This window comes from Gigantopelta aegis, chromosome 7 (assembly GCF_016097555.1).
Source record: "Gigantopelta aegis isolate Gae_Host chromosome 7, Gae_host_genome, whole genome shotgun sequence".
NCBI lineage: Eukaryota > Metazoa > Mollusca > Gastropoda > Neomphalida > Peltospiridae > Gigantopelta > Gigantopelta aegis.
The window spans coordinates 44,818,676-44,846,248 of record NC_054705.1 but is presented as its reverse complement, the minus strand read 5'-3'; the positions used below and the strand labels follow the sequence as shown (position 1 = coordinate 44,846,248).

The window sequence follows — 27,573 nt, the reverse complement described above, 5'->3', positions numbered from 1 at the left end:
TTGTATTTAAAGTCATTGTGTGTATCTTTGATTCCCACTCAAATTGTTTTTAACGACACCACTAGAGCACATTTATTTATTAATCATCAGCTATTGGACGTCAAACATATGGTAATTTGACAGATAGTCTTTGTGAGGAAACCTACTACATTTTTCCATAAGTAGCAAGGGATCTTTTATATGCACCATTCCACAGACAGGATAGCACCTCCCACATCCTTTGATATACCAGTCATGGTGCATTGGCTGGAATGAGAAACAGTCTAATGGGCTCACTGACGGGGATTGATCCCAAACTGACCGTGCATCAGGCCAGTGTTTTACCACTGGGCTAATCCCTCCCACCAATGTAAAGAGGTTGATGGGGTTCATAAGCCTTTTTAACAATATCTATTTTCGTAAACAGATGGGGTTCATAAAACCTTTTCAACAATGTCTATCTTTGACTCTCCCTTAAATAGACAGGGTTCATAAAGGTTTTTAACAGTATATTTGAGACAAATGTAGAAATAGTATGTATCTTCATTCTTCTTTTTTAGCCCTGTATAAAGAGATCACATTAACAATATATTTCAGACAGATAGAAATCTATGTATCTCTGTTTCTTTATCTCTTTGAGCCCCATGTATCAGATCCTATTCACAAAACCTTTTTAACAATATCTATTTTCGAGCCCCACGTAAACAGATGTGGTTAGTTCTGTGTACATTTGCAGCTTTATCGGTTTCTTTGAGCCCCATGTAAGGAGATCCTACTCACAAAACCTTTTTAACAATATCTGTTTTCGAGCCCCACGTGAACAGATGTGGTGTTTTCCTCGATGACCGACGACTAGCTACAACCGAGGAGTCGATCACTTTCTCTCTGATGCCATCTAGCGGCGTCTGACAGGAGATTTCCGTCTTTGAACCGACATTTCCGTTCTCAGACTTCACCTCGAAAACGTGGTCCTTCTCATCCTTCCGTTCCACAGATTTCTTCACCGTAACCTTTTGCTTTTCCACCTTAACGCCTGAATCGATCACATTTTTCACAGTTTTCGGGATATTTTCGTACATGATCTCATTGGCGCCTCGGAGAATATGTTTCGTCTTTTCGGCAACCTCCTTGGAGACGATGATTTCTGTGACGGTTTTCCGTTTGACGCCATAGTACGGTATTCCAGTAACCTTATCCACAAGCTCTTTCTGGTTTTCATCGGTCGATTCCTCTGTTTTTCTTCTCTTTGCTTCGCTGGACGTATCGGTGGAGTCATTGTCAGATGTGCCATCACACGTAGACTCAGTCTGTTTAGATATATCACACTCACTGTCCCTTTTCACAGTTTTCGGGACATTTCCGGGAATGATCTCATTAGCGCCGCGGAGAATATGTTTAGTGCTTTCAGCAATCTCCTTGGAGACGATGATTTCCGTGATGGTTTTGCGCTTGACTCCGTAGAACGGTATTCTTGTCTCCTTATCTACCAACTCTTTCTGGTTTTCATCGGTGGACTCCTCCGCTTTCCTTCTCTTTGCTTCGCTGGATGTATCGTTGGAATCATTATCAGACGTGTCATCACATGTAAACCCAGTCTGTTTAGATGTCTCGCCCTCACCATCCTCGACTACCGGAGGACCCGTCTTCAGTCGGTCTCTCAGTTTATCCTTAACGGCTGTGTTTGTCTTTTGAAATGTGCTGTTTAGTTTTATCCGTTTCATTCTCGGTTTTCCATCGATGTAAAATCTTCCGTCCAGCTTTTCTGCTACCAACTGAGCCAAAGATGTCGTCGTCATTGACGATGATGATGATTTTTCTGACTCTGTTGATGTATTTGCTGTTGCTGTGAATTCAGGAGACGACGAGACAACCTCTGTGGAGATTGGAACACCGTCTTTGTTTAAATTGTCCGAAGTTGTATCAACCACATCAGTTTCCAATTCCGTGTCCGCAATTACTTCTTCCGAAGTAGCTGCTTGAGGAGGAACATACACACTCTTCTCCATTACTGTCGGCGTCACGCCTTCCATCGCGCTGTTCACGTCGACTACCTGCGCAACGGGCACCTTCTTATTACCCTCCAAACACTCTTTGAGGCGGGCGATCGTCACAGTTACCTGCTTCAGATCGTTCTTCTGGTCCGACGGAACGCTGGTAAGGAGAACTTTTTTGACAAACGATTTGTTCCTCAACAGTGAATTAGATGCATTAGATGTCGTCTGAATGATCTTGAGACCTTCCACCTCGCTGTTTGTTTTCAAGACTACTGGTTGCACCTGTCCCTGTCTCGGCACCAAGGAGACGGTGCTACTTACAATGGAACTGGTCTTGTTTGATGATCCTTCGGCAGATGAGTTGGGATCGGCTTTATACTCCGTGTTGATTTGTAAAAGGCTTTTAAATTTTTCCGATTTCTTCTTCAAGGCTTCCTTTCTTCGTTCAAAGATGGCAACTTGTGTCTTCAGTTCTGAGTAAAAACAAAATAGAATTTGTATTTTTTTTTTACCGAGAATATCCAAAAATGGACAAAACGCAGAAAATATGGAATTAGTCACAAAGATCAGTTGAATAAAACCTAGCTAAAGTATAATAGTAATAATAATAATAATAATAATAATACTACCAAACATGATCATAACAGAGTGAAAGAAGAGTGTGCGACATTAAAACTGGGAAATATCTTTAAAAATAGACTAGAACTCAAATCAATAAGCGTTACTTCTCAGATGCACGTGCATGTTTAAAAATTGGAAAAATCCATTTTGTGGTATTACCAGGATGACCAAAAACACTTTGGTTCTATGGAAAGGATAATCTAAAGAATAAAATATAAGTAATGTTTGATTTCAGTGATAATCAACAACTCTCATAGGGAAAAATATGTTGTAGTGTTTAAAAACTAGGGTCTGTCCCTTTAATAACAATAGTAAGGCATAAAACAATTGTGCATTTTCTGGATGTGCAAAACAATATTAGGTAGGATAGGTTATTTCTTCTTTTTTTAAAAACTACTCTCTCCCTTAGGGTCCAGATAAAATGTTATCTGAACCCTTTTTATCTACATATTAATATTAATAATAATTAATTTTTTTTTACATGTTGGGTTGCCACTTGGACTTTTTCTAGGAGAGTGAGGTTCCAGAAAAGACCTTTTGTAAAATATAGTTTAGGTCTATAAATGTTAGACTTAATGTAAATGTTAAAATGTTACCTTCCATTTCCTTTTCGAGTTTGGCTTCTTGTTTCTCCATACTAAGTTTGTAGGTTGCCATCTTTTTCTTAAATTTGTCCATCAAACCGAGCACCCTCACAATCACACTCATCTTGTAGCAATCTGAAAACACAAAGGGTTTTAAACACTTATCTAAACGTTACGGTGAAATAGTATGTAGCATGCATTATTACCCACATGGTCAAAAATATCTTGGTACATATCAAAGTGGTACATCCCACTTTAACGCTAAGTGTGATGTAACACTTCGACGTCACACAATGACATCACTGATTGGCACACTAAGAATGTCAACTATACGAGTTGAGGGATATAAATTAAGATTGATTATGGGTAAAGCTCATGACAACTGAAAATGATTTCAATCGTGACATAAACATGATATGAAATGGAAGCTTGTTTAATATTCTATATATCAAACACTTACGTTTGACTAAAACAATACTTATGGGTGGGACGTAGCTCAGTTTTATAGTTTGCCTGATGTGCGGTTGGTCTAGGATTGATCCCCATCAATGGACTATTTCTTGTTCCAACCAGTGCACCACGGCTGGTATATCAAAGGCCAGTGTATGTGCTATCCTATCTAAGGGATGGTGCAAATATAAGATCCCTTGCTACTAATATGAAAATGTATCAGGTTTCCTCTCTAAAACTATATGTAAAAATTATCAAATGTTTCACATCTAATAGCCGCCAATGATCAATAAATCGACTTTTTAAAATAACACTTTACACTTTTAACATATCAAAGTAACTGATCACAGATCTTTTAACCAACATAAAACAATATTAACTTTTTGCTTACATTATCAATTGTTACAATTTCAGCCTATGCCCCTGTATCTTTAGTTGAGGCGAACACTCTGCAATGTTATATACTACAGTCCGCTCCATCATTCTATTAAAACTTTTTTTGTAAATAATTTCTGTTTGGTTTGATATAAGAAGAAAAGTAAAAGTGTTTTAGAAAAGAAAAAAACCCAAACTATTTTTGTGTGCAAGTTACAAAACAAACGGCTCAGAAATAAATAACTTTTAGTAAATTCAATAGTATAAAAAAAGGCGTTCCCTGTGGGACAGACTATAGGCTATACTGATATATTTAATATATATTTTAAGAAATAAAGATTAATAATTTTGCTAGTGAATTTAACTGTGATTATGACCTATATAAACAGCACTCTCCATGTAGAATATTAAAGAGACATATCTGAGTTTGCTGCAATTTTAAAGATGTTATTGACAAAGAGACTTTTTAACAATTGTAATTACATATCAAATATATTTTTCTGCACAATATATTAGTGACTGTATATTAAACGTGTTTCTGATCGTTCTAAAACTTGTACTAGGTTAAATTTCATTTTATTTCCTAAAAAAAAATTTTTTTGTATGTATGAAATTATTTGAAGACAAAATCCAGTTTGGGCTTCTTACAAATATTAAGACGACCAGAGACACATTGAATATACAGACACAGATATTCTAAACAAGAAACTGTATTTAATATGTAAGTTTAATCGTAGAAATACTTTGTTAGTCGGAAAGATCTTACAATTAATGCAGTGAACTCAGGAATGTCCCTTTAACGGTGATACGTACTCACCTTCCGGCAGGCCACCTGTTACCAAATTTTTACGCAGAATGTTGATATGGTCTTTAATGTCGACTAGAAACACGTCGAGAAACCCAAACTCGATGATTCCAGTCCAGAAGTTTTTATCGTCCTTGTATGACGAGTCTGCAGTGTTGATGGAACTGAACTCTATGGGAATGTTAAGTTGATCGGTCGCTGAAAAAAAATAAAAATAAATAGAGGATACTCCCTGAATGTCTTGTGATATCATAATTTATCAGCATGAGTTGACAACAGTATGAAATCCGAGGTTTGCCGAGTGCTGATATATAGAGGATGCTCCGTGAGTGTCTTGTGATATCATAATTTATCAGCATGAGTTGATAACAGTATGAAATCCGAGGTTTGCCGAGTGCTGATATATAGAGGATGCTCCGTGAGTGTCTTGTGATATCATAATTTATCAGCATGAGTTGATAACAGTATGAAATCCGAGGTTTGCCGAGTGCTGATATATAGAGGATGCTCCGTGAGTGTCTTGTGATATCATAATTTATCAGCATGAGTTGATAACAGTATGAAATCCGACGTTTGCCGAGTGCTGATATATAGAGGATGCTCCATGAGTGTCTCGTGATATCATAATTTATCAGCATGAGTTGATAACAGTATGAAATCCGAGGTTTGCTGAGTGCTGATATATAGAGGATGCTCCGTGAGTGTCTTGTGATAACAGTATGAAATCCGAGGTTTACCGAGTGCTGATATATAGAGGATGCTCCGTGAGTGTCTTGTGATATCATAATTTATCAGCATGAGTTGATAACAGTATGAAATCCGAGGTTTGCCGAGTGCTGATATATAGAGGATGCTCCGTGAGTGTCTTGTGATATCATATCATAATTTATCAGCACGAGTTGATAACAGTATGAAATCTGAGGTTTGCCGAGTGCTGATATATAGAGAATACTCCGTGAGTGTCTTGTGATATCATATCATAATTTATCAGCACATGTTGATAACAGTATGAAATCTGAGGCTTGTCAGGGACTTTTATACTTTTATCAACGAGTGCTGGTAAATTATGATTTCACAAGACACGTACGTGTGTGTGTGTGTGTGTGTAATCTTTTTATCATCCAAATTATAATTCTTTTCATTTGTGACAATTGTAAACAATGTCAGTAATGTGAATTGAGTGTCACTAAATTTTGCAGCGGTAGACTCGTTAACTAGCAGAACGACAGTGGCATGATGTCACTAATGATAGATTTAATGCTGAAACATAGGGCCTACACAATGAGGTAACAAAAGAAGTGATATCTCCTAGGAGAATATCGCAAATTATAGTACCAGCGATCTCTCCTACAAAAGCCTTTACTGGATGATAATAATAAATAATTCAGTGGAATTAAATGTCTTGTCAGAGGATCCATTCAACTGATTGGGTTTTTTCTCGTTCCAACCAGTGCACCACAACTGGTCAAAGCCCATGAGTCAGAATTACCAAATGTTTGACATCCAATAGCCGATGATTGATTAATCAATGTGCTCTAGTGGTGTCATAAAACAAAACAAACAAACTTATTTCAAATCATGTAACCTGTGTGAAGGAAGGAAGGAAATGTTTTATTTAAAGACACACTCAGCACATTTTATTTACGGTTATATGGTGTCAGACATATGGTTAAGGACCACACAGATATTGAGAAAGGAAACCCGCTGTCGCCACTTCATGGGCTACTCTTTTCGATTAGCGGCAAGGAATTTTTTATATACACCATCCCACAGATAGGATAGTACATACCACGGCCTTTGTAACACCAGTTGTGGAGTATTGGCTGGAGCAAGAAATAGCCCAATGGGTCCACTGACGGGGATCGATCCTAGACCAACCGCGCATCAAGCACTGAGCTACGTTCCGCCCCCGGTAACCTGTGTGAATGTGTTTCAATTGCTGTGAGATGCCACCTTTAAAAGTGAAAGTAACAAAGAAAATCATTGATATTCCACTAACGAACTCACCGAGAGGTTTATCATCAAGTCCAACAGCCACATCTTTGTTTTCTTCGTTCTTGTCTGTAATTGTAAATAGGTCATTCTTTGGTGAAAAGGTCAATTCAGTATCAAAAATTTATAAAAATAAATAAATGTTCATTAAAAACGATAAATTTATTCAGGAATCTTGGAAGCTGAGCTTAATCTGTATTTGATTGAAATAATTTTATATTTTTATTCTTTTATATTATATCACTGTTTTATAAAATTCCTTCACAGTCACATTGATATTCTGTTATTCTTTCATATATCTCTGTTCTAAAATTCCTTCATATTGACTCAGGTCAAGTCAGTGTGTTTAAAGTGTACATTCAGAACAAACTGTTGTAGCGCATGCCTGTCCTGGGCAGGAAAGGGGTGGGGTGGGTTAGAGGGGAGACCGCCTGCACTGGCACCAGAGCCAGCAACAGGCAGAGGGTGGTATGGTGGTATGGTAAGCCAAAGAGAAAGGGAGCACAATTTTTGTGAAGGAAATTAGGTGCAATTTTGAATAGTTGGCCGAAAAGTAAAATAGGGAGCTGCATAGTTTGACTCATTGATACAAATGTTATTCTTTTATATATCATTGTTCTAAAATTCCTCCAGTCACATTTATACTTTGTTATTCTTTCATATATCAGTGTTCTAAAATTCCTCCAGTCACATTGATACTTTGTTATTCTTTCATATTATATCAGTGTTCTAAAATTCCTCCAGTCACATTTATACTTTGTTATTCTTTTATATATCATTGTTCTAAAATTCCTCCAGTCACATTGATACTTTGTTATTCTTTCATATATCACTGTTCTAAAATTCCTCCAGTCACATTGATACTTTGTTATTCTTTCATATATCACTGTTCTAAAATTCCTTCAGTCACATTTATACTTTGTTATTCTTTTATATATCATTGTTCTAAAATTCCTCCAGTCACATTGATACTTTGTTATTCTTTCATATATCACTGTTCTAAAATTCCTTCAGTCACATTGATACTTTGTTATTCTTTCATATTATATCAGTGTTCTAAAATTCCTCCAGTCACATTGATACTTTGTTATTCTTTCATATATCACTGTTCTAAAATTCCTCCAGTCACATTTATACTTTGTTATTCTTTCATATATCACTGTTCTAAAATTCCTCCAGTCACATTTATACTTTGTTATTCTTTCATATATCACTGTTCTAAAATTCCTCCAGTCACATTTATACTTTGTTATTCTTTCATATTATATCAGTGTTCTAAAATTCCTCCAGTCACATTGATACTTTGTTATTCTTTCATATATCAGTGTTCTAAAATTCCTTCAGTCACATTGATACTTTGTTATTCTTTCATATATCAGTGTTCTAAAATTCCTTCAGTCACATTGATACTTTGTTATTCTTTCATATATCACTGTTCTAAAATTCCTCCAGTCACATTTATACTTTGTTATTCTTTCATATATCACTGTTCTAAAATTCCTCCAGTCACATTTATACTTTGTTATTCTTTCATATTATATCAGTGTTCTAAAATTCCTCCAGTCACATTGATACTTTGTTATTCTTTCATATATCAGTGTTCTAAAATTCCTTCAGTCACATTGATACTTTGTTATTCTTTCATATATCAGTGTTCTAAAATTCCTTCAGTCACATTGATACTTTGTTATTCTTTCATATATCACTGTTCTAAAATTCCTCCAGTCACATTTATACTTTGTTATTCTTTCATATTATATCAGTGTTCTAAAATTCCTCCAGTCACATTGATACTTTGTTATTCTTTCATATATCACTGTTCTAAAATTCCTTCAGTCACATTGATACTTTGTTATTCTTTCATATATCAGTGTTCTAAAATTCCTTCAGTCACATTGATACTTTGTTATTCTTTCATATTATATCAGTGTTCTAAAATTCCTCCAGTCACATTGATACTTTGTTATTCTTTTATATATCATTGTTCTAAAATTCCTCCAGTCACATTTATACTTTGTTATTCTTTCACATTATACCAGTGTTCTAAAATTCCTCCAGTCACATTGATACTTTGTTATTCTTTTATATATCATTGTTCTAAAATTCCTCCAGTCACATTGATACTTTGTTATTCTTTCATATATCATTGTTCTAAAATTCCTCCAGTCACATTTATACTTTGTTATTCTTTCACATTATACCAGTGTTCTAAAATTCCTCCAGTCACATTGATACTTTGTTATTCTTTCATATATCACTGTTCTAAAATTCCTCCAGTCACATTTATACTTTGTTATTCTTTCATATTATATCAGTGTTCTAAAATTCCTTCAGTCACATTGATACTTTGTTATTCTTTCATATATCATTGTTCTAAAATTCCTTCAGTCACATTGATACTTTGTTATTCTTTCATATATCACTGTTCTAAAATTCCTCCAGTCACATTTATACTTTGTTATTCTTTCATATTATATCAGTGTTCTAAAATTCCTCCAGTCACATTGATACTTTGTTATTCTTTCATATATCACTGTTCTAAAATTCCTTCAGTCACATTGATACTTTGTTATTCTTTCATATATCAGTGTTCTAAAATTCCTTCAGTCACATTGATACTTTGTTATTCTTTCATATTATATCAGTGTTCTAAAATTCCTCCAGTCACATTGATACTTTGTTATTCTTTTATATATCATTGTTCTAAAATTCCTCCAGTCACATTTATACTTTGTTATTCTTTCACATTATACCAGTGTTCTAAAATTCCTCCAGTCACATTGATACTTTGTTATTCTTTTATATATCATTGTTCTAAAATTCCTCCAGTCACATTGATACTTTGTTATTCTTTCATATATCATTGTTCTAAAATTCCTCCAGTCACATTTATACTTTGTTATTCTTTCACATTATACCAGTGTTCTAAAATTCCTCCAGTCACATTGATACTTTGTTATTCTTTCATATATCACTGTTCTAAAATTCCTCCAGTCACATTTATACTTTGTTATTCTTTCATATTATATCAGTGTTCTAAAATTCCTTCAGTCACATTGATACTTTGTTATTCTTTCATATATCATTGTTCTAAAATTCCTTCAGTCACATTGATACTTTGTTATTCTTTCATATATCACTGTTCTAAAATTCCTTCAGTCACATTTATAGATTGTTATATATTATATGGTGTTCTCATTTTACTGACTCTTACATCAAGTCACAAACTTGACAAGCAGTAGTCGACAAATGCACAATATGTTTTCTGTTAATCAGTTTCATATGCAGAATTCTAATAATAATTAAAAAAAAGTATTCCAGATAATGGAGAATTCCTCTTTTTCAGGAAAGGTAATATAAAGTTTTAAAATCTACACCAATAAATACATTTATAATTACACTTACCATTACTTGTGCTGGCTTCTGTTGATGAAGGTTTTGAGAATGAGGCTAAAAAAATTAAATAAAAAGCCTCAATAAAAAGTGATTACACATATGATATAGCTGAATGAATGAATGTTTAATGACACCCCAGCATGAAAAACGCATCAGCTATTGGGTGTCAAACAAATGTAAATACATGAAAAAAAAGGACAAATGACATGAAAATAAAAATTCAGAAGTCAAATTAAAAAGAAAGAACAAAATATTTTATTTAACGACACACTCAACACATTTTATTTACAGTTATATGGCGTCAGACATATGATTAAGGACCACACAGATATTGAGAGAGGAAACTCGCTGTCACCACTTCATGGGCTACTCTTTTCGATAGCAGTAATGGATCTTTTATATGCACAATCCCACAGACAGGGTAGTACATAACATGGCCTTTGATATACTAGTTGTGGTGCACTGGCTGGAACGAGAAATAGCCCAATAGGCCCACTAACAGGGATCAATCCCACACTGACCGTACATCCACCTGTCTGTCTGTCTGTGTATATTTGTCTGATATCATTATTTACCTGTTGATCGCTTGAGGAAGTTCTGCAGCACCGTCATATCAGGTTTGACGTCCACCTGTTCCTCAGGTGCAAGCCTCTCACTGTCGTCGGGCAGGTGACAATAGGTGTGCTCATTAATACTTCCGACAAACTCCACCTTCGGCACAGGCGAGCGCACCAGCTTCTTCTCGACGGGGAAGTCCGGTGGAATGAAAGGCGACACGGTGAGCGAACGGCGGCGGTTGGTGGTGGACGCGGTTGACACTTTCTCCCCCGGGGTGCTGGAGATGGGTGTGCGCGCCACACACCGACCCGTGCAGTATTCCTCGTGTCGGTAGAAGTCCAGCTGGCCGGAGTCAATGTACCTCCTGAAAATATAAACCAGGTCAGCCCTCTACTTTAACCTTTCCATCTAGGAAAGAAAGAAATGGTTTATTTAACAACGTATTCAACACATTTTATTTAAGGTTATACAGCATCAGACATATGGTTAAGAACCACACAGATATTGAGAGAGGAAACCCGCTGTCGCCACTTCATGGGCTACTCTTTTTGAGTAGCAGCAAGGGATCTTTTAATAGCACCATCCCACAGACAGGGTAGTACATACCATGGCCTTTGATATGCCAGTCGTGGTGCACTGGCTGGAACGAGAAATAGCCCAATGGGCCCACAGACAGGGATCGATCCCAGACCGACCGTGCATCGAGCGAGTGCTTTACCACTGGGCTACGTCCTGTTCATTTCCATCTAAGAGCTAGATGGCGCCAACTGTGACAAAATTGGTCGCAATGTAGAGGGCTCAAACAGGGCCCATATTTTCTAAGTTGGCCAAGTGCTACCATGTTGTAAAATCAAATGTTGTTTTCAAAGTTAACCAAGTGCTACCATGTTGTAAAATCATTGTTTTCAAAGTTAGCCAAGTGCTACCATCTTGTAAAATCATTGTTTTAAAAGTTAGCCAAGTGCTACTATATTGTAAAATCATTGTTTTCAAAGTTAGCCAAGTGCTACCATGTTGTATAGTCATTGTTTTCAAAGTTAACCAAGCACTACTATATTGTAAAATCATAGTTTTCAAAGTTAACCAAGTGTTACCATGTTGTAAAATCATTGTTTTCAAAGTTAGCCAAGTGCTACCATGTTGTAAAATCATTGTTTTAAAAGTTAGCCAAGTGCTACTATATTGTAAAATCATTGTTTTCAAAGTTAACCAAGTGCTACCATGTTGTAAAATCATTGTTTTCAAAGTTAACCAAGTGCTACCATGTTGTAAAATCATTGTTTTCAAAGTTAGCCAAGTGCTACCATGTTGTATAATCATTGTTTTCAAAGTTAACCAAGCGCTAATATATTGTAAAATCATTGTTTTCAAAGTTAGCCAAGTGCTACCATGTTGTATAATCATTGTTTTCAAAGTTAACCAAGCGCTAATATATTGTAAAATCATTGTTTTCAAAGTTAGCCAAGTGCTACCATGTTGTATAATCATTGTTTTCAAAGTTAGCCAAGTGCTACCATGTTGTAAAATCAAATGTTGTTTTCAAAGTTAACCAAGTGCTACCATGTTGTAAAATCATTGTTTTCAAAGTTAGCCAAGTGCTACCATCTTGTAAAATCATTGTTTTAAAAGTTAGCCAAGTGCTACTATATTGTAAAATCATTGTTTTCAAAGTTAGCCAAGTGCTACCATGTTGTATAATCATTGTTTTCAAAGTTAACCAAGCGCTAATATATTGTAAAATCATTGTTTTCAAAGTTAGCCAAGTGCTACCATGTTGTATAATCATTGTTTTCAAAGTTAGCCAAGTGCTACCATGTTGTAAAATCAAATGTTGTTTTCAAAGTTAACCAAGTGCTACCATGTTGTAAAATCATTGTTTTCAAAGTTAGCCAAGTGCTACCATCTTGTAAAATCATTGTTTTAAAAGTTAGCCAAGTGCTACTATATTGTAAAATCATTGTTTTCAAAGTTAGCCAAGTGCTACCATGTTGTATAATCATTGTTTTCAAAGTTAGCCAAGTGCTACCATGTTGTATAATCATTGTTTTGAAAGTTAACCAAGCACTACTATATTGTAAAATCATTGTTTTCAAAGTTAGCCAAGTGCTACCATGTTGTACAATCATTGTTTTCAAAGTTAGCCAAGTGCTACCATGTTGTATAATCATTGTTTTCAAAGTTAACTAAGTGCTAAGTACTATATTGTATAATCATTGTTTTCAAAGTTAACTGAGTGTTACTATATTGTATAATCATTGTTTTCAAAGTTAACTAAGTGCTAAGTACTATATTCTATAATCATTGTTTTCAAAGTTAACTAAGTGCTAAGTACTATATTGTAAAATCATTGTTTTCAAAGTTAACTGAGTCATTGTTTTCAAAGTTAACTAAGTGTTACTATATCGTAAAATCATTGTTTTCAAAGTTAACTGAGTGTTAGTATATTGTAAAATCATTGTTTTCAAAGTTAACGAGCGCTACTATATTGTAAAATCATTGTTTTCAAAGTTAACTAAGCGCTACTATATTGTAAAATCATTGTTTTCAAAGTTAACTAAGCGCTACTATATTGTAAAATCATTGTTTTCAAAGTTAACTAAGTGCTACTATATCATAAAATCATTGTTTTCAAAGTTAACCGAGTGTTACTATATTGTAAAATCATTGAGGGCTATGACATGCATTAATGACATCATAGCCTACAAAATAGGTCACATGTTTGCTGTATATTGATACTATTCCTGTATGTGAAGTTTTATGAAAATCTAATAAGAAATGAAGTGGCTAGATTGGTGATAAGATTTAGTTAAAGTGCGAAACGTTACACTACATGTCCTATTGTGATGAAAGAAAAAAAAAAAAATGTTTTATTTAACGACACTCAACACATTTTATTTACGATTATATGGCGTCGGACATACGGTTAAGGACCACACAGATATTGAGAGAGGAAACCCGCTGTCGGCACTTCATAGGCTACTCTTTCTGATTAGCAGCAAGTTATCTTTTATATGCACCATCACACAAACGGTAGTACATACAACAGCCTTTGATATACCAGTCGTGGTGCACTGGATAGAGCGAGAAATAACCCAATGGGCCCACCGACAGGGATCGATCACACACTGACCGCGCATTGAGCGAACGCTGTACCACTGGGCTATGTCCCACCCTCATCCTATTGTGATGAATTAAGTCATAATACCAATGATGGTGACTTTAGAACTGAGATTTACTCAATTTTATATGAATTTAAAATGTTGTTTACAAGTCTCATACAGTGTTCGAGATTATAAATTTTGGGCAGTATCCCAGTTGGATACTAACATTTCAAAATCTGGTATCCCACCTGAGAATTTAGTATCCCACTTAAATGAAATTCATAAATAACAATGCAACAAACTTGGACAACACTGTTACTTAACTTCACCAGTAAATGACTTTCATTCTTTCAGCGAAAAATAAAAATGCAGGATTAAAAAAAATCAACAACATTATATGGTATCCCAGTGGGATACTGGGTTATTGAAGTCTGGTATCCAAAATTAAAGTCTGGTATCCCCGGGATATTGGGATACCGTTAATCTCGAACGCCGTCATAGGATAAATAGAATTTGCTACTCATGTTTTTTTCATATGTATTAAAATAACAACATCGTCTAGTCAGTCGGTATATGTTGCAGCAGAGCTTCGACAAATAACAATTAAAGGGACATATCCTACTTTCAACCTGTGAAAATTAACACTAAGTTTAGTTAATCTACAAACCTGTAACACATTGGGATAAAATTACAACCGAGTGAAACATGAGTCTGTGACTTTGAAATGGTAAAATACCCTCTAAAAATAGACTAAAACTCGACTCCCATAACTGTTACTTCTCAGACACATGTGCATTTTTAAAAATATGAAAAATGCATTTTGTGATATTAAAAACGCTAGGATGACCAAAAACATTTCGAATGTATAGAATAAAATAAAATCTAAGTAAAGTATGATTTCAGTTATCAAAAATGGCTCAAATAGTAAAACATATGCCTTAGTCTTTAAAAACTAGGGTATGTCCCTTTAACATAGACATGGTTGACATTTTCCTGTATAATCCTCTGTGACCTCAGCATATTGATATGGTCATATAAAGTCACAACCTAAGGGGATATATGGAGAGCCCATAAAGATATGACAATATAAAGTCACACACTAAGGGGATATATGGAGTCCTTAAAGATATGACCATATTGATATGGTCATGTAAAGTCACACACTAAGAGGATATATGGAGAGTCCCTAAAGATATGACCATATTGATAATAGCTGGCGATAATATTGTATCACAGCAATTGATTCATTCGTTTTTCGTATATCTTGAATTCTTTATTAAAAATAATAATATTAAAACTTTGATCGGTCCAGCAAAACCGGAACTGTCCGTGAATGTCAGACCGATATCATCTTCGGTTCAATTAAAAGACGAGTCTGCTTGTATTTCGTATTTATAAACCTTTTTGCACTTTTTTGTAGGCAAACTAAGGAGTATGTCTTTTCACAAAGTCTACCAACACACAACAATATGGTAAACAAAATACTCCCCCCACCCCCCCCCCCCCTTTTTTTCCGTTTATTTGGGGGTGGGTTTTTTTTAAGGGTGTGGTGCCGAGCGGCCGTCCTCCTTTAATTTTCACCCAGCGAGAATACTGAATATGCAATAAATTGAATTGAAATGAACTGAACTGAAAGCGCTGTCTCTGTCAAGTCTTCTTTGGAACCCCAAAGCTTAACAGCCAGTGTTGCTCAGACATATTTTAAATGTAGTTATCCAGAGATGAGACCCAGGACAGACATGCTCGAAACTCTAGTGGTATATGAGCATGTAAAATATATAAGACTTGGACTAATGACTAATACTGGCAGCTAATTTAAACCAGGTGTAAACATTTTGCCATCTCAACAGCAGCAATATATTGCCGCCGATGCCATCGTTAAGTTCGAGTTTCCTCTGACTATGTCTTCTGAGCTGTCCACACCATCACCTATACCTGCAGGGCTCACCCTGGATCAAAAATACCTGTAGCCAAAACATTAGCCAAATGGAATTTTTATTAGCCATATTGAAAATGCTTTAGCCAAATTTGTTTTACGCAGTACTGTATAGAGTATTTATATATGAATATGAAAATGTATCTTTTTCAGCTAATTGTGTACAAACTGGAATAAATAGGAATAACAAAACCTTAATGGGGGTAGGGGCAGTTAATATATTACTTAGATTTTTTTCAGCAGGGGTGGGGTTGGGATGGGGTTAAGCAATATCTTCAGTCTGAAGCCAGTACCCCATACACCCACATCCACTTCTAAGGCCTATGGCATTAAATTAACAAACATACAGAAATATGGGGGTGGGTGGATATTTATGGATGGTTGTGTTTTTTCTTTCTTCCTTTTTTCCCAAATAAAAATTCGAGATTTTTTTTTTATATATAGAACTCATTATTTCTTTAAATAGCAATATTTATGTTAGTTTGAATAACTTTTTTTATTATTATTATTTTTTTGTTTGTTTAAAGTGACCCATCAATTCCCCACCCCAAACGATTTCATAAGTTGTGCCATGTTGTTGCTGTTGATTTCAGCGTCGTGTTAAATGCTTGTTGTGATTTCTGCTTACAAATACCTCAGCTAAGAATGCAGACTTCACCACAGTATACTCCATTTATTAAAAAAAAAAAAAATCCTTTAATAAAATTAAAATTTACGGTCTTTTTAAAATCCAGCTAACTTATTAAATGTCACCTCACAGTCTTACAAATTTATATCTAAAATTATCTAACAAATATGATTACCGTAAACTAATTTTATTCAGTGTACACTTAACTGCAATTTGTATAATTTAAATACTGCACGGTCATTTCCGGCGATCGCGATCTGCATGCGTGCTCTCGACCATGGGTACGAAACTAACAAAGGCAAAGGAATAAACAAAAACTGCAGTTAGGTATTCATTGATGCGAATAACTATTGTTTTTCTACAAATTTACATCAAGATTTACTTTTGCGTAATCGTATTGTTTAATGTCCGCAACGATGTCTCTTGACACGCGGGTGTCAGCTGACTCTGAAGCGTGGCGTATATTCGCACTGAGAGCTGTCCTCAGTTCAGCTAACGAACGTTTTTCCTAACGTTTGCGAACTATTTGATTGGTTTTTATCATGTCCATTTGGTTTAAATGGTTTAACGTGAAGCGCACAAACCAGTCTAACGAACGTTTTGTTTTCGCTCGGTCTGGCTAAACTCAGACCTTGAGATGGCCTACATGTCTTTTGGCCCTGAACTGGCATGTGTATTCAAATTGACCCGCATTGTCGGTCTGTTTTTTTTAGTTTGGTTCAAAGATTTTACAAAGTAAAAATAACAAGTTACAGATCTTCCAGACATTGCTGCCATACATGTTGAATGCATGCCGTTAAAATTAATAACCGTGATTATTAAAATAAGCAAACATTATAAGGCCTACGCTGTATTCTGCATGACACCGTTTCTCGTACGAGATCGCTATTACGCTAATTGAATATTTGGTAGTATTATTATGTTTGAGGTTTTGGATAGATTATGGAACAGTTTGTTCACATCAGAAGACAGAAAATGGCTTAGCCAAAATTTTAGCCACTTGCAAATTTTATTAGCCATTTTTTATAAAAATTAGCCAATGGCTAATTTGACTACCGACAGCGCGAGCCCTGACCTGTCTCAACTTCCGCCACAACCTGGCATCCTCATCCTCTGCCACTAATATAGCTGGTTTGACCCACAGCACTAACTAACGACTGCCGGTAGTGGTGTATTGTAGGTGGTTACAAGTGCCTCTTAACAATGCCAGAGGCAACTACTAAACACTCTCCCAAGTGGGCAGACTAGAAGGAAATGTTTTATTTAACAACACACTCAACACATTTTATTTATGGTTATATGGCGTCAAATGGTCAGAAAGCCCACAGCTAAAAGCTGATGGGGAATGGCAGATGTGTGGCATGAATAGCTACAAGAGACAAGCACATTGCGGTTAGAGAGACAAGGACTGGGATGTGGAGATGGACAGCACAAGAAGTTGAAAGATCAGGCATGGTACTGACCAAAAATGGTTTTCAAGAAAAAATTGTGCCAGGGGTTCAGGGACTGCATAGGCCTCTGGCGGGGTCAAGGGGAAGAGCCCCTTATGGGGATCAGGGCGCAGCACCCCCCTGAAGCTATTAAACTTACAGCAGGACACAATACTCGCTTATGCAAGTGAAATTTTGTTATGGCGATTTAAATTTGCAAAACACTTGCCTTTTGTCGAGTAGATTATTTTGTCGGAATCAAGCTGTCACTGTAACACATTTTAGTTTACTCTATTAGTCAGATGACACATGTATTGACGATCGAAACTGTAAAAGTACACTTCCGCATTTCGTGCTGTTCACGCACCATGACACATAGCCGAAGTCGGTCGAAGTATTCTGATATCACATTTGGAGCTCTTCGGCCGATTTGACGATCGAGGTGCTCTGAATGCTTTATTAACCACCATAGGAAAACCTCGTGATACATCAGGTTTTTCTGATTGTAAATGAGCTTTCACAAAGCGTCAGACCAATCGCTTCGTAGCCAGTTTGTTTGCGCTTAAGCTAAATGTTACATTGCGGGAATATGTTAAATAAATAAAAATGCTTGAGAATTCATTTCCGTTTACTGTATTGTTGGTAATGACAGCATACTGTCAACAAAAATAAATAAATAAAATATGTCCTAGTTTCGGTTAGTACACTTGTCGGAATCGCGTAACCCAATTAAAAGACAGTTTACAAAGGAAAGTAGAACAAAAGAATTATCCATACTAATACATGTACTTGATATGTTGCCTGGCGAGTAACAATCTCAAGTTGGCTAGTGGCTTTTTTCATGGACAAGCCAGTTGGTGAGCAATATAAAGCGCTGCTTTGCGCCCTGTACGCTAATATTTCATGATACTAAATTTAAAGAGATGTACAACGGACTGCTCCAAAAAAACACATCTCTGCGATTGTTTTGTCTGTGATTAACTGAAGTTGCAAAAATGGTTATGTGCTTTTGATTAAACCACAAGCATAGAAAAGAACAATACATGCACATTACTGCAATTTTCTACTAAATTCAAGATGTATGTCAGCTGCATAACGTCAAGAACATTATTTCAGCTGATCCTACAACTTAAGCTTATTTGTTTTTTACTTTCTGTTATGACGACCTCGTTAAAATTTTATGTCGCTTGTTGGGATTTCGCTCAATTCTAAGATTGGTAATATTTTATGATTTATAGTAATAAGATCTGATAAGAATTTTTATAGAATCCACGATCAATATGGGATCAGTAATTTAACAAATATACTAGCCATGATTAAAAAATTCACTACCCCTACTTCAAATTTAAAGTAAATATAATTTTACATCTAGTAATAATCGGATATGTCACTGAAATAGGGAGATATACCGTATTTGACCGGAAATTAGCCCATGTCTTTGAATAAGCCCCCCTCCATTTTGATAGCATTTAAGAAATTAGGCCCTCATTCGTAAATAAGCCCGCCCCCAACTTCGTCACCTTATAAATAACACAAAACTGCAAGTTTGCTCAAAGTTCATTTAAAAGGTCATACCTCCTGCAAATAATTAAACACACAAATGTAACACAATATTTTACCACCAGTGAGATTTAGTAGTCTAACAGTAACAGTGTGTAACATTGTTTTCAATTTCATGCCTGCAGTATTTCTTTTGAAGTACCCAAACCCAAGTCTGAACTAACACCAATGTCTATTTTTACCACCACACTGTGTCCGCAGTTAATGCTAATTAGGCAAATACCGTATTCTGATTGGCTAAGAACAATGGCCTAGATTGACAATTCTTTGTAGTGTAAGCTGGCTGCCTGTCAGAAACGTGTGTATACACTATTGAGTTTGTTGTTTTAAGTGTTCTCAGAATTAAATTTTGAATGTAAATAAACAGCACTGGTAAGTAATTGTAACATAGAAGGTGCGTTTCTGATAATTAGATACTAGTAAAAAAAAATTTTTAATTAATAAACTATTATTTATTAATAACAAATGGAACACTAATTAATAGATGTGCTACTGGACGTTTTTCATTTTCTTCCTAGTTCATTTAATTATTATTTATTTTAATTATTAGTTTTTTTGTGTTTTTTTCAACAAAACTGGCCCCTTGTCTGGGAATAAGCCCACCCCATGCTAAGCTTACAATGAGTTGTCTTGGCCCCCTGGGCTAATTTCCGGTCAAATACGGTAAGTCTTAAAATACCAAGATTGCGGGATTGAAGTAGGGGCATGATGTGATATTCATATTTACAAAATAAGACTTAAATGAAGCATTTGACAACTCTTTTTTTACTAGCTGTCGGGCATGGTGATAGTAGTTATATACTAGCCTGACACTGAATATCACTAGCCATGGGAGTGGATAATAGGCGTTCTAGTGGGTGAGGGGCAACTGACCCCCTAGTGTTGGAACAAAATCTTAAGACCTTTTAACCATGTATTTTCATCATTCTACACTCAAAATTAGTTGTAATCCATGTAAACATTCGTAGTGATTCATTTGAAACCCTATATAGCTGTTTGGTAGCAATGCGAATATGAATAAATGTTGTTATCAACATTCAGACATTTTCAGTTAATTCGGGCCTGCCCCCTGTACAAATATTGGAAGGAAGGAAATGTTTTATTCAACGACGCACTCAACACATTTTATTTACGGTTATATGGCATCAGACATATGGTTATGGACCACACAGATATTGAAAAGGGAAACCCGCCGTCGCCACTTCATGGGCTACTCTTTTCGATTAGCAGCAAGGGATCTTTTATATGCAACATCCCACAGACAGTGTAGTACATACCACTGCCTTTGATATAGCAGTTGTGGAGCACTGGCTGGAACGAGAAATATACAGAAATGGGAGCCTGTACGCTTGAGTGGGGCTACGATAACCTAGAAGTCCTGGGTAAGTTCAAAATAGGGCGGGACGTAGCCCAGTGCTAAAGCGCTCACTTGTATATCAAAGACCGTGGTATGTGCTATCCTGTCTGTGGGATGGTGCATATAAAAGATCCCTTGCTATTAATGGAAAAATGTAGCGGGTTTCCTCTCTGACTGTCAAAATGACCATATGTTTTACATCCAATAGCTGATGATTAATAAATCAATGTGCTCTAGTGGTGTCGTTAAAGAAAACACTTTTTTTTTTTTTTTTAACCAACAAGTTACATTTTGCCTCAAATTAGAAATACAACATGTCAGATACTAAATATTAAAGGTCATCGTATGTGCTGTTCTATTGAAAATCACCTCAACTGCAGTCCGTGAATCCGGACAGCATTCTTCCAGTCCTTGAGTCGTTCTTTCTCTCCCATTATCGTGAACATCTTGGGTGAGATGAACTTCCCGTCCGGCTGCTCGATGCATTCTCGATGTATTCCGGGACAGTAGAATTTGTTCTTGTGTAGCTTTCCAGTCAGCTGCCCACATGTTACGTCAATGACGTCTCCCTGGACATAACTGAAAATATTCAAAACAACATCATTAGGGACCATCTCAAAATTTCATCACTTCTTCCTAAACGACAACAGCCGATGTGTTCTAGTGGTGTCGTTAAACAAAAAAAGAAAGAAAAAAGACCCAGACAAAAACAACAAATTCAATAGCTGATGTGGTCCAGTGGTGTCATTAAAATACTTTTCACACACCCCTCCCCTCCAAGTGAATTTAGTCAAGGAAAAAGGTGTTGAAATTTTTTGGTGCACAAAAGTTGTATGACGAAAATGACAAGATGTATCTTCCTACACCTGAGAGTGACGTCACGTGTGAAACATGTCACTATAACGAGAAGTCTTATGCTGCGTTCAGATGTGCTCGGAAATAGAAAATTTCCAACTTGTCAAACCGTAATTGCTGAAACTAATAATTATACTGTTCATGTGTAGTTCATAGAGGATATTATATGAGTGTCCATGACAGACGATGTTTACGACACGAGTGCCCAAATTATCATATTTCCCGACCGAGAGCGAGGGAAATGCGATAATTTAGGCATGAGTGTAGAACCGTAGAACTGTCTTGTGAAATGAACATTCCAGTCATTGTTTACAAACTAACGTTTCCTTAACGGCGGAGTAATGTTTGTTCATTGATGTCTTGAAAACCAATTCACAACCTGTTCTAAAGTTACGTGATATTTATACGCCCATAAGTAAAGAGTACACATGTATCAACAGCTGTAAATTGTAAAGCATGTGTATACTAAAAAGCAAACAAATACACAGTAATTGAAATAATTAGTTTTGAATTTGAATGACATCAGTATTCCAATGACGTCACTTTGCATCTCCTTACAATAACTATAAATTGGGTACATGACGTTTCCGTTTTAAGAATGCTGGAAAAATTCCAGTGCAAAATTGCTTTTGGATTTTTGTTTGTTTGAACATTATTAACGCACCTTAGTATAGATTTCTAACAGTTGTGAACACTATATTCATAATTAAGTGTTTGATGTGTCACAACTACATCATAATATAATACAAGTTATCATAAATAATCAATTAATGTTTTATTAAATTAATTAAAAACACGTATTTGTCATTACGGCATGTGATCAGCTTACACTCGAAATAAAAATGTATTAATGAAGAAAGTAGTATCTGTGGAATGTCGTGTCAGCCAATCAGAAAGAAATGTACTCTTACAACAGCCAATCGTTAAATGACAATGTCAGGAGGACATACGAATTAGTTATGACATACAAGGGAAATCATAGAATAAATATGACCCTCGTTATGCTGTACCTCGTAGGTAATAAATGAAATTCTTTGTTAACTGTGGTGTCGAATTTCACTTTATAAATAAATAAATGACCCCTCCCCAACTTTTTATTCACATGGCTGTTTTACCCCCTCCCTCCCTCGTTATGCTGTACCTCGTAGGTAATAAACGAAATTCTTTGTTAACTGTGGTGTCGAATTTCACTTTATAAATAAATAAATGACCCCTCCCCAACTTTTTATTCACATGGTTGTTTTACCCCCTCCCTCGTTATGCTGTACCTCGTAGGTAATAAATGAAATTCTTCGTTAACTGTGGTGTCGAATTTCACTTTATAAATAAATAAATGACCCCTCCCCAAATTTTTATTCACATGGCTGTTTTACCCCATCCCCGACCTTCCACAGGTTATTTGTTTAGGGAGAAGTGATGAAATTTTGAGACGATACCTTACACAATACAGGCTCAACGTGCACATTCAGAGCAAGCTGTTGTAGCGCACGCCTGTCATGGGCGCAGGTGTCGACTTACGCCGACTTCTCCGTCCAGGACAGGAAAAGCTTTGAAGTGAGTGGGACGAGGGACCGCTCGCGCTGGCAAGTGCAAGAGAGCACCAGCAGTGGCGTAGCGTGGGTAGCCAGTGTCCGGGGCAAAGCAAATATTGCGCTCCCTAACCAGTGAATCGTTAGCACTCCCCGAGTCCCTTCCACCAGTCCAGAATGTTGCGCACAGGGCAACTGCCCTGGTAGCCACGCCCATGCTACGCCACTGAGCACCAACAGCCCGACCAGGGTCTCTAGCAAGTGGGGACACTTGTAATGCTATTGAATTTTGGATGTCTCGTATGATTCAGTCCAAACTATAAAAGATTGCACAGTTTTCATGAGGTAATTTGGCGCATAATTTGGAACGGTTCATCGTAAAAGAAATGGAGCTATAGGAGTAATTTTGACTTAGTTTGCCGAATTGTAGATCATACTAATAATACAGTACAGGAAACACATTTTTGTATGGGGGGTGGGGGATGGGGCAAGCTACCTGGCTTTTGTCAGAATTAAACAAAAAATGCCCAAATCTGGATATTATAACATTTACTTTTATTAGCATTACTGCCAAACAATGATACAGGGATGCAAACTATAATCACTATGCATTTTAACGTGGTTTACAACTCAATTTGAGGATAAAATGATGAAAATACATGGTAAAAAGGTATCAGGTTTGCACGGTTTGCCTGAATATCTGTATAATTTTCACCCAAATTTCAGTTTTGCTGTCTCCTACGCTTATGAGTACACAAGTCTAGAACACAAAAACTAATTAAAAATCTTATTCTTTTAAAAATGTATTAAAGAGTTGAATAGATTCACAAAAATTGTTTTTGGAAAAAATAATTATAAAATAATTTGCATAAATATTTGGTTCATTCTAAAGTGGAATTAATTCTTTACAACTGTGTTCATTAAAGGGACATACCCTAGTTTTTAAACACTAACGCATATTTTTTACTATTATAACCGTTTTTGATAACTTAAATCATACTTTACTTACATTTTATTGTTTACATTATAAATTTCCATACATTCGAAGTGTTTTTGGTCATCCTGGTGTTTTTAATATCACAAAATGAATTTCTCATATTTTTAAAAACGCACGTGCTTCTGAGAAGTAAGAGTTTTGGAATCGAGTTTTAGTCTATTTTTAGAGGGTATTTCACCATTTCAAAGTTACAGACTCGTGTTTTACTCAATTGTAACTTTATCCAAATGTGTTACAGGTTTGTAGATTAACTAAACCAAACAAGTATTTTAGAATTTATAGTCCTTCCCACAATGAACACCTTTTTGTACCTTGGAATTTACTACAAGTTATTTATTTTTGTGCCTATTGCTTTCTAAATTGCACACAAAAATTGTATTTTTTTGTTATTTCCAACACTTTTACTTTCCTTCTTACATCAAATCAAACCGAAATTATTTTCAATTTTGTCTTTTTTAAATTGTAGGAGGATGGGACAGACCATAAACATACACTTACAAAAACCTAGTGTTTAATGGATAAATGTAATAAAATATTTTTTATCTGGGTGTGGGGGGTTTATAATACATATTAGTGTACTTTAGGTGTAATTTACAAAGCTGCCTTCCCCAAACATATATCCACCACTAAGTAATAAGAATCCTGGAAACCAAATACTGAAATAAGGGATAGGGCTTGGGGCACTCCCCTCGCCCCCCCCCCCCCCAATACACAAACAAGTACCACAGTTTATAAACATCCTTTTTTCCTCACCTGAAAAATACCCTCCCTTAGTTGTGTCACAATTCTAGTTTATACTGCAACCCTACTTTATTAGACTATGGTCGACCCTTGAATTCATCCAGCGCAAATAAATAGTAAAATACAACGAAACGTAACATTGTAAAACATACGAGGTGCTAGATTAATAACAGTGTTACACAAACTATTACATTGTATAACTTTATAGCTAAAAGCTGACCTAGATACATTGTAGAACTATGTACTAGCGTTTTAGGGTTAATTTTACCTCGAGGAAGGCATTGTTCGGCTCACAACAAATGGCCACGACAAACCGTTTGTAAGTATAACCTTATCCGCACGTCGCTAATGGCGGTCGGGTACGTTGTTTTTACATGTGTGACGTCACTGACGTTCTTCTTCTCGCGGCCGCCGAGATGCTATATTCTAAATATACATTCTAATTAACATTTTAACAGTTTTGAGTTTTTCTTTACGGAATAATTTATAATTGTTGTCTGGTATATTATACAACAAGACATTTGATAATATCTCCGTCGAAAACGTCACGGTATGTAAAACTGACACGTGTGTAATAACGGTACGTCGCCCTGTCTCTCCCTAGCCCCACCCCACCCCACCCCACCCCACTCCACCCTTCACTCAGTGCGTGTACAACTCAGGTTCGGGTCAAGGGACGAGGGCTTTGGGGTGCACGGTGACATTAACATTTCGAATCGGTGTTTTTTATTTGTTTGTTGTTTTGTTTGTTTTGTTTGTTTTTGTGTTGTTATTTTTTTTTTTTTTTGTGTTTATTTTTTTTTTTGGGGGGGGGGGGGTTACTTATATAGGCAGCCTTCCCCAAAAGCACCCATTTGTAATTACATAGCCACCACTAAAAATAAATAAATGCATTTTATAGATCCGTATTATTTAAATGACCCTCAAGCAGGCAAGTTGGAACCAGGATGTGTGTGCTGTGCCCCCACTTGAGGTCGAACGTGTACTCTCTTTTTTCTCGGTATAAATAAAGATACAATGTGGCTTGTGCTCTATTAGGCACTGTACTTCCCCCCCCCCCCCACCCCGCCCGCCACCTGAGACCAAGACCAAGACCAAATTGTTTAACGTGCACATTCAGAGCAAGCTGTAGTAGCGCACGCCTGTCCAGGGCACATGTGCTGGCCTCGACCGGCTCCTCCGTCCAGGACAGGAGCCACTTGAGGTTGTTCCCCCTCCATATAGAGTTCCTACCACCGTGTTAGCCCGAGTACTCTGACTGTAAGAGAGCTAGACGGACATTTGGACATAAAGACGCTCTCATTGCATAGCTTGGTCTCTGACTGTAATGAAAGCGTGTTTATGTCCAAATGTCCGTCTAGCTCTCTTACAGTCAGAGTACTCGGGCTACCACCGTGTATCATCGTACACTGGATATTGCGAGCTCCGAATCGAGAGAAAGGCAAAATACCAACGCATCGAGGCACGTTATTTGCCGTTTTCTTTGACCTGGTGCGACCGGCCTCGGTGGCGTCGTAGTTAGGCCATCGGTCTACAGGCTGGTAGGTACTGGGTTCGGATCCCAGTCGAGGCATGGGATTTTTAATCCAGATACCGACTCCAAACCTTGAGTGAGTGCTCCGCAAGGCTCAATGGGTAGGTGTAAACCACTTCACCAACCAGTGATCCATAACTGGTTCAACATGGTTTGTGCTATCCTGCCTGTGGGAAGCGCAAAAAAAGAGAAGATCCCTTGCTGCTAATCGGAAAGAGTAGCCCATGTAGTGGTGACAGCGGGTTTCCTCTCAAAATCTGTGTGGTCCTTAACCATATATCTGACGCCATATAACCGTAAATAAAATGTGTTGAGTGCGTCGTTAAATAAAACATTTCTTTCTTGACCTGGTGCAGATTTATGTTGACCAATATTATGCGATTACTAGCTTGATAAGTTGCTAATAAAATCCATTCGTCAGAAGACCATTTGAAATGATAGAAGTAACACACACATTATAACGATTGCTCATCTTCACCTTCACAATACCCCGATATCGATGCAAAAAGTTACATATTTATGATTATTTTTAGACTATATCAAACACACTGTGTAAGTAGAAGAAGTTTGTTTTGTTTAACGACACCACTAGAGCACATTGATTTATTAATCATCGGCTATTGGATGTCAAACATAATATGGTAATTTTGACAGTCATAGAGAGGAAACCCGCTACATTTGTTCCACTAGTAGCAAGGGATCTTTTATATGCATCATCCCACAGACAGGATAGCACATATCACGGCCTTTGTTATACCAGTCGTGGTGCACTGGGTGGGACGAGAAATAGCCCAATGGGACCACCGACGGGGGTCGATCCTAGATCCTAGATCGACCGCGCATCAAGCGAACGCTTTACCACTGGGCTACGTCCCGCCCCGTGTGTAAGTAGTGCAATAGGAAATTAAGTTTTCTTCGTTGCATTTGTTCAAATTCCAAACTTGCGGTGTAATACGAATTGAGATCGAATGTACTGCATGTTACAATTTAGCAAATATTCAGTGTACTGCATATTGATTCGTTTGATAATGAAAATATTATCGTCTATGATCGATATTCAAAGAATATGCACAATAAATAATGGTAATTGAGATTAAAGGTACATGGGCATACATAGAGGGGGGGGGGGTTTCGATCGAACACCCCCAGAA

The 27,573-nt window shown here is 36.5% G+C and overlaps 1 protein-coding gene across 1 annotated transcript; it reads right to left on the bottom strand.

Moving 5' to 3' along the window:
* Window positions 1-213: 213 nt before the first annotated feature.
* On the bottom strand, window positions 214-25,245 carry LOC121377394. Its single transcript, XM_041505376.1, has 8 exons — window positions 25,157-25,245; window positions 21,136-21,345; window positions 10,772-11,118; window positions 10,206-10,250; window positions 6,816-6,869; window positions 4,821-5,006; window positions 3,191-3,313; window positions 214-2,446 (listed from the first exon to the last, which is right to left on the bottom strand). Exons 1-8 carry the CDS (start codon window positions 25,168-25,170, stop codon window positions 756-758), a joined length of 2,670 nt encoding a protein of 889 aa, XP_041361310.1. The 5' UTR covers window positions 25,171-25,245; the 3' UTR covers window positions 214-755.
* Between the last annotated feature and the right edge of the window lie 2,328 nt (window positions 25,246-27,573).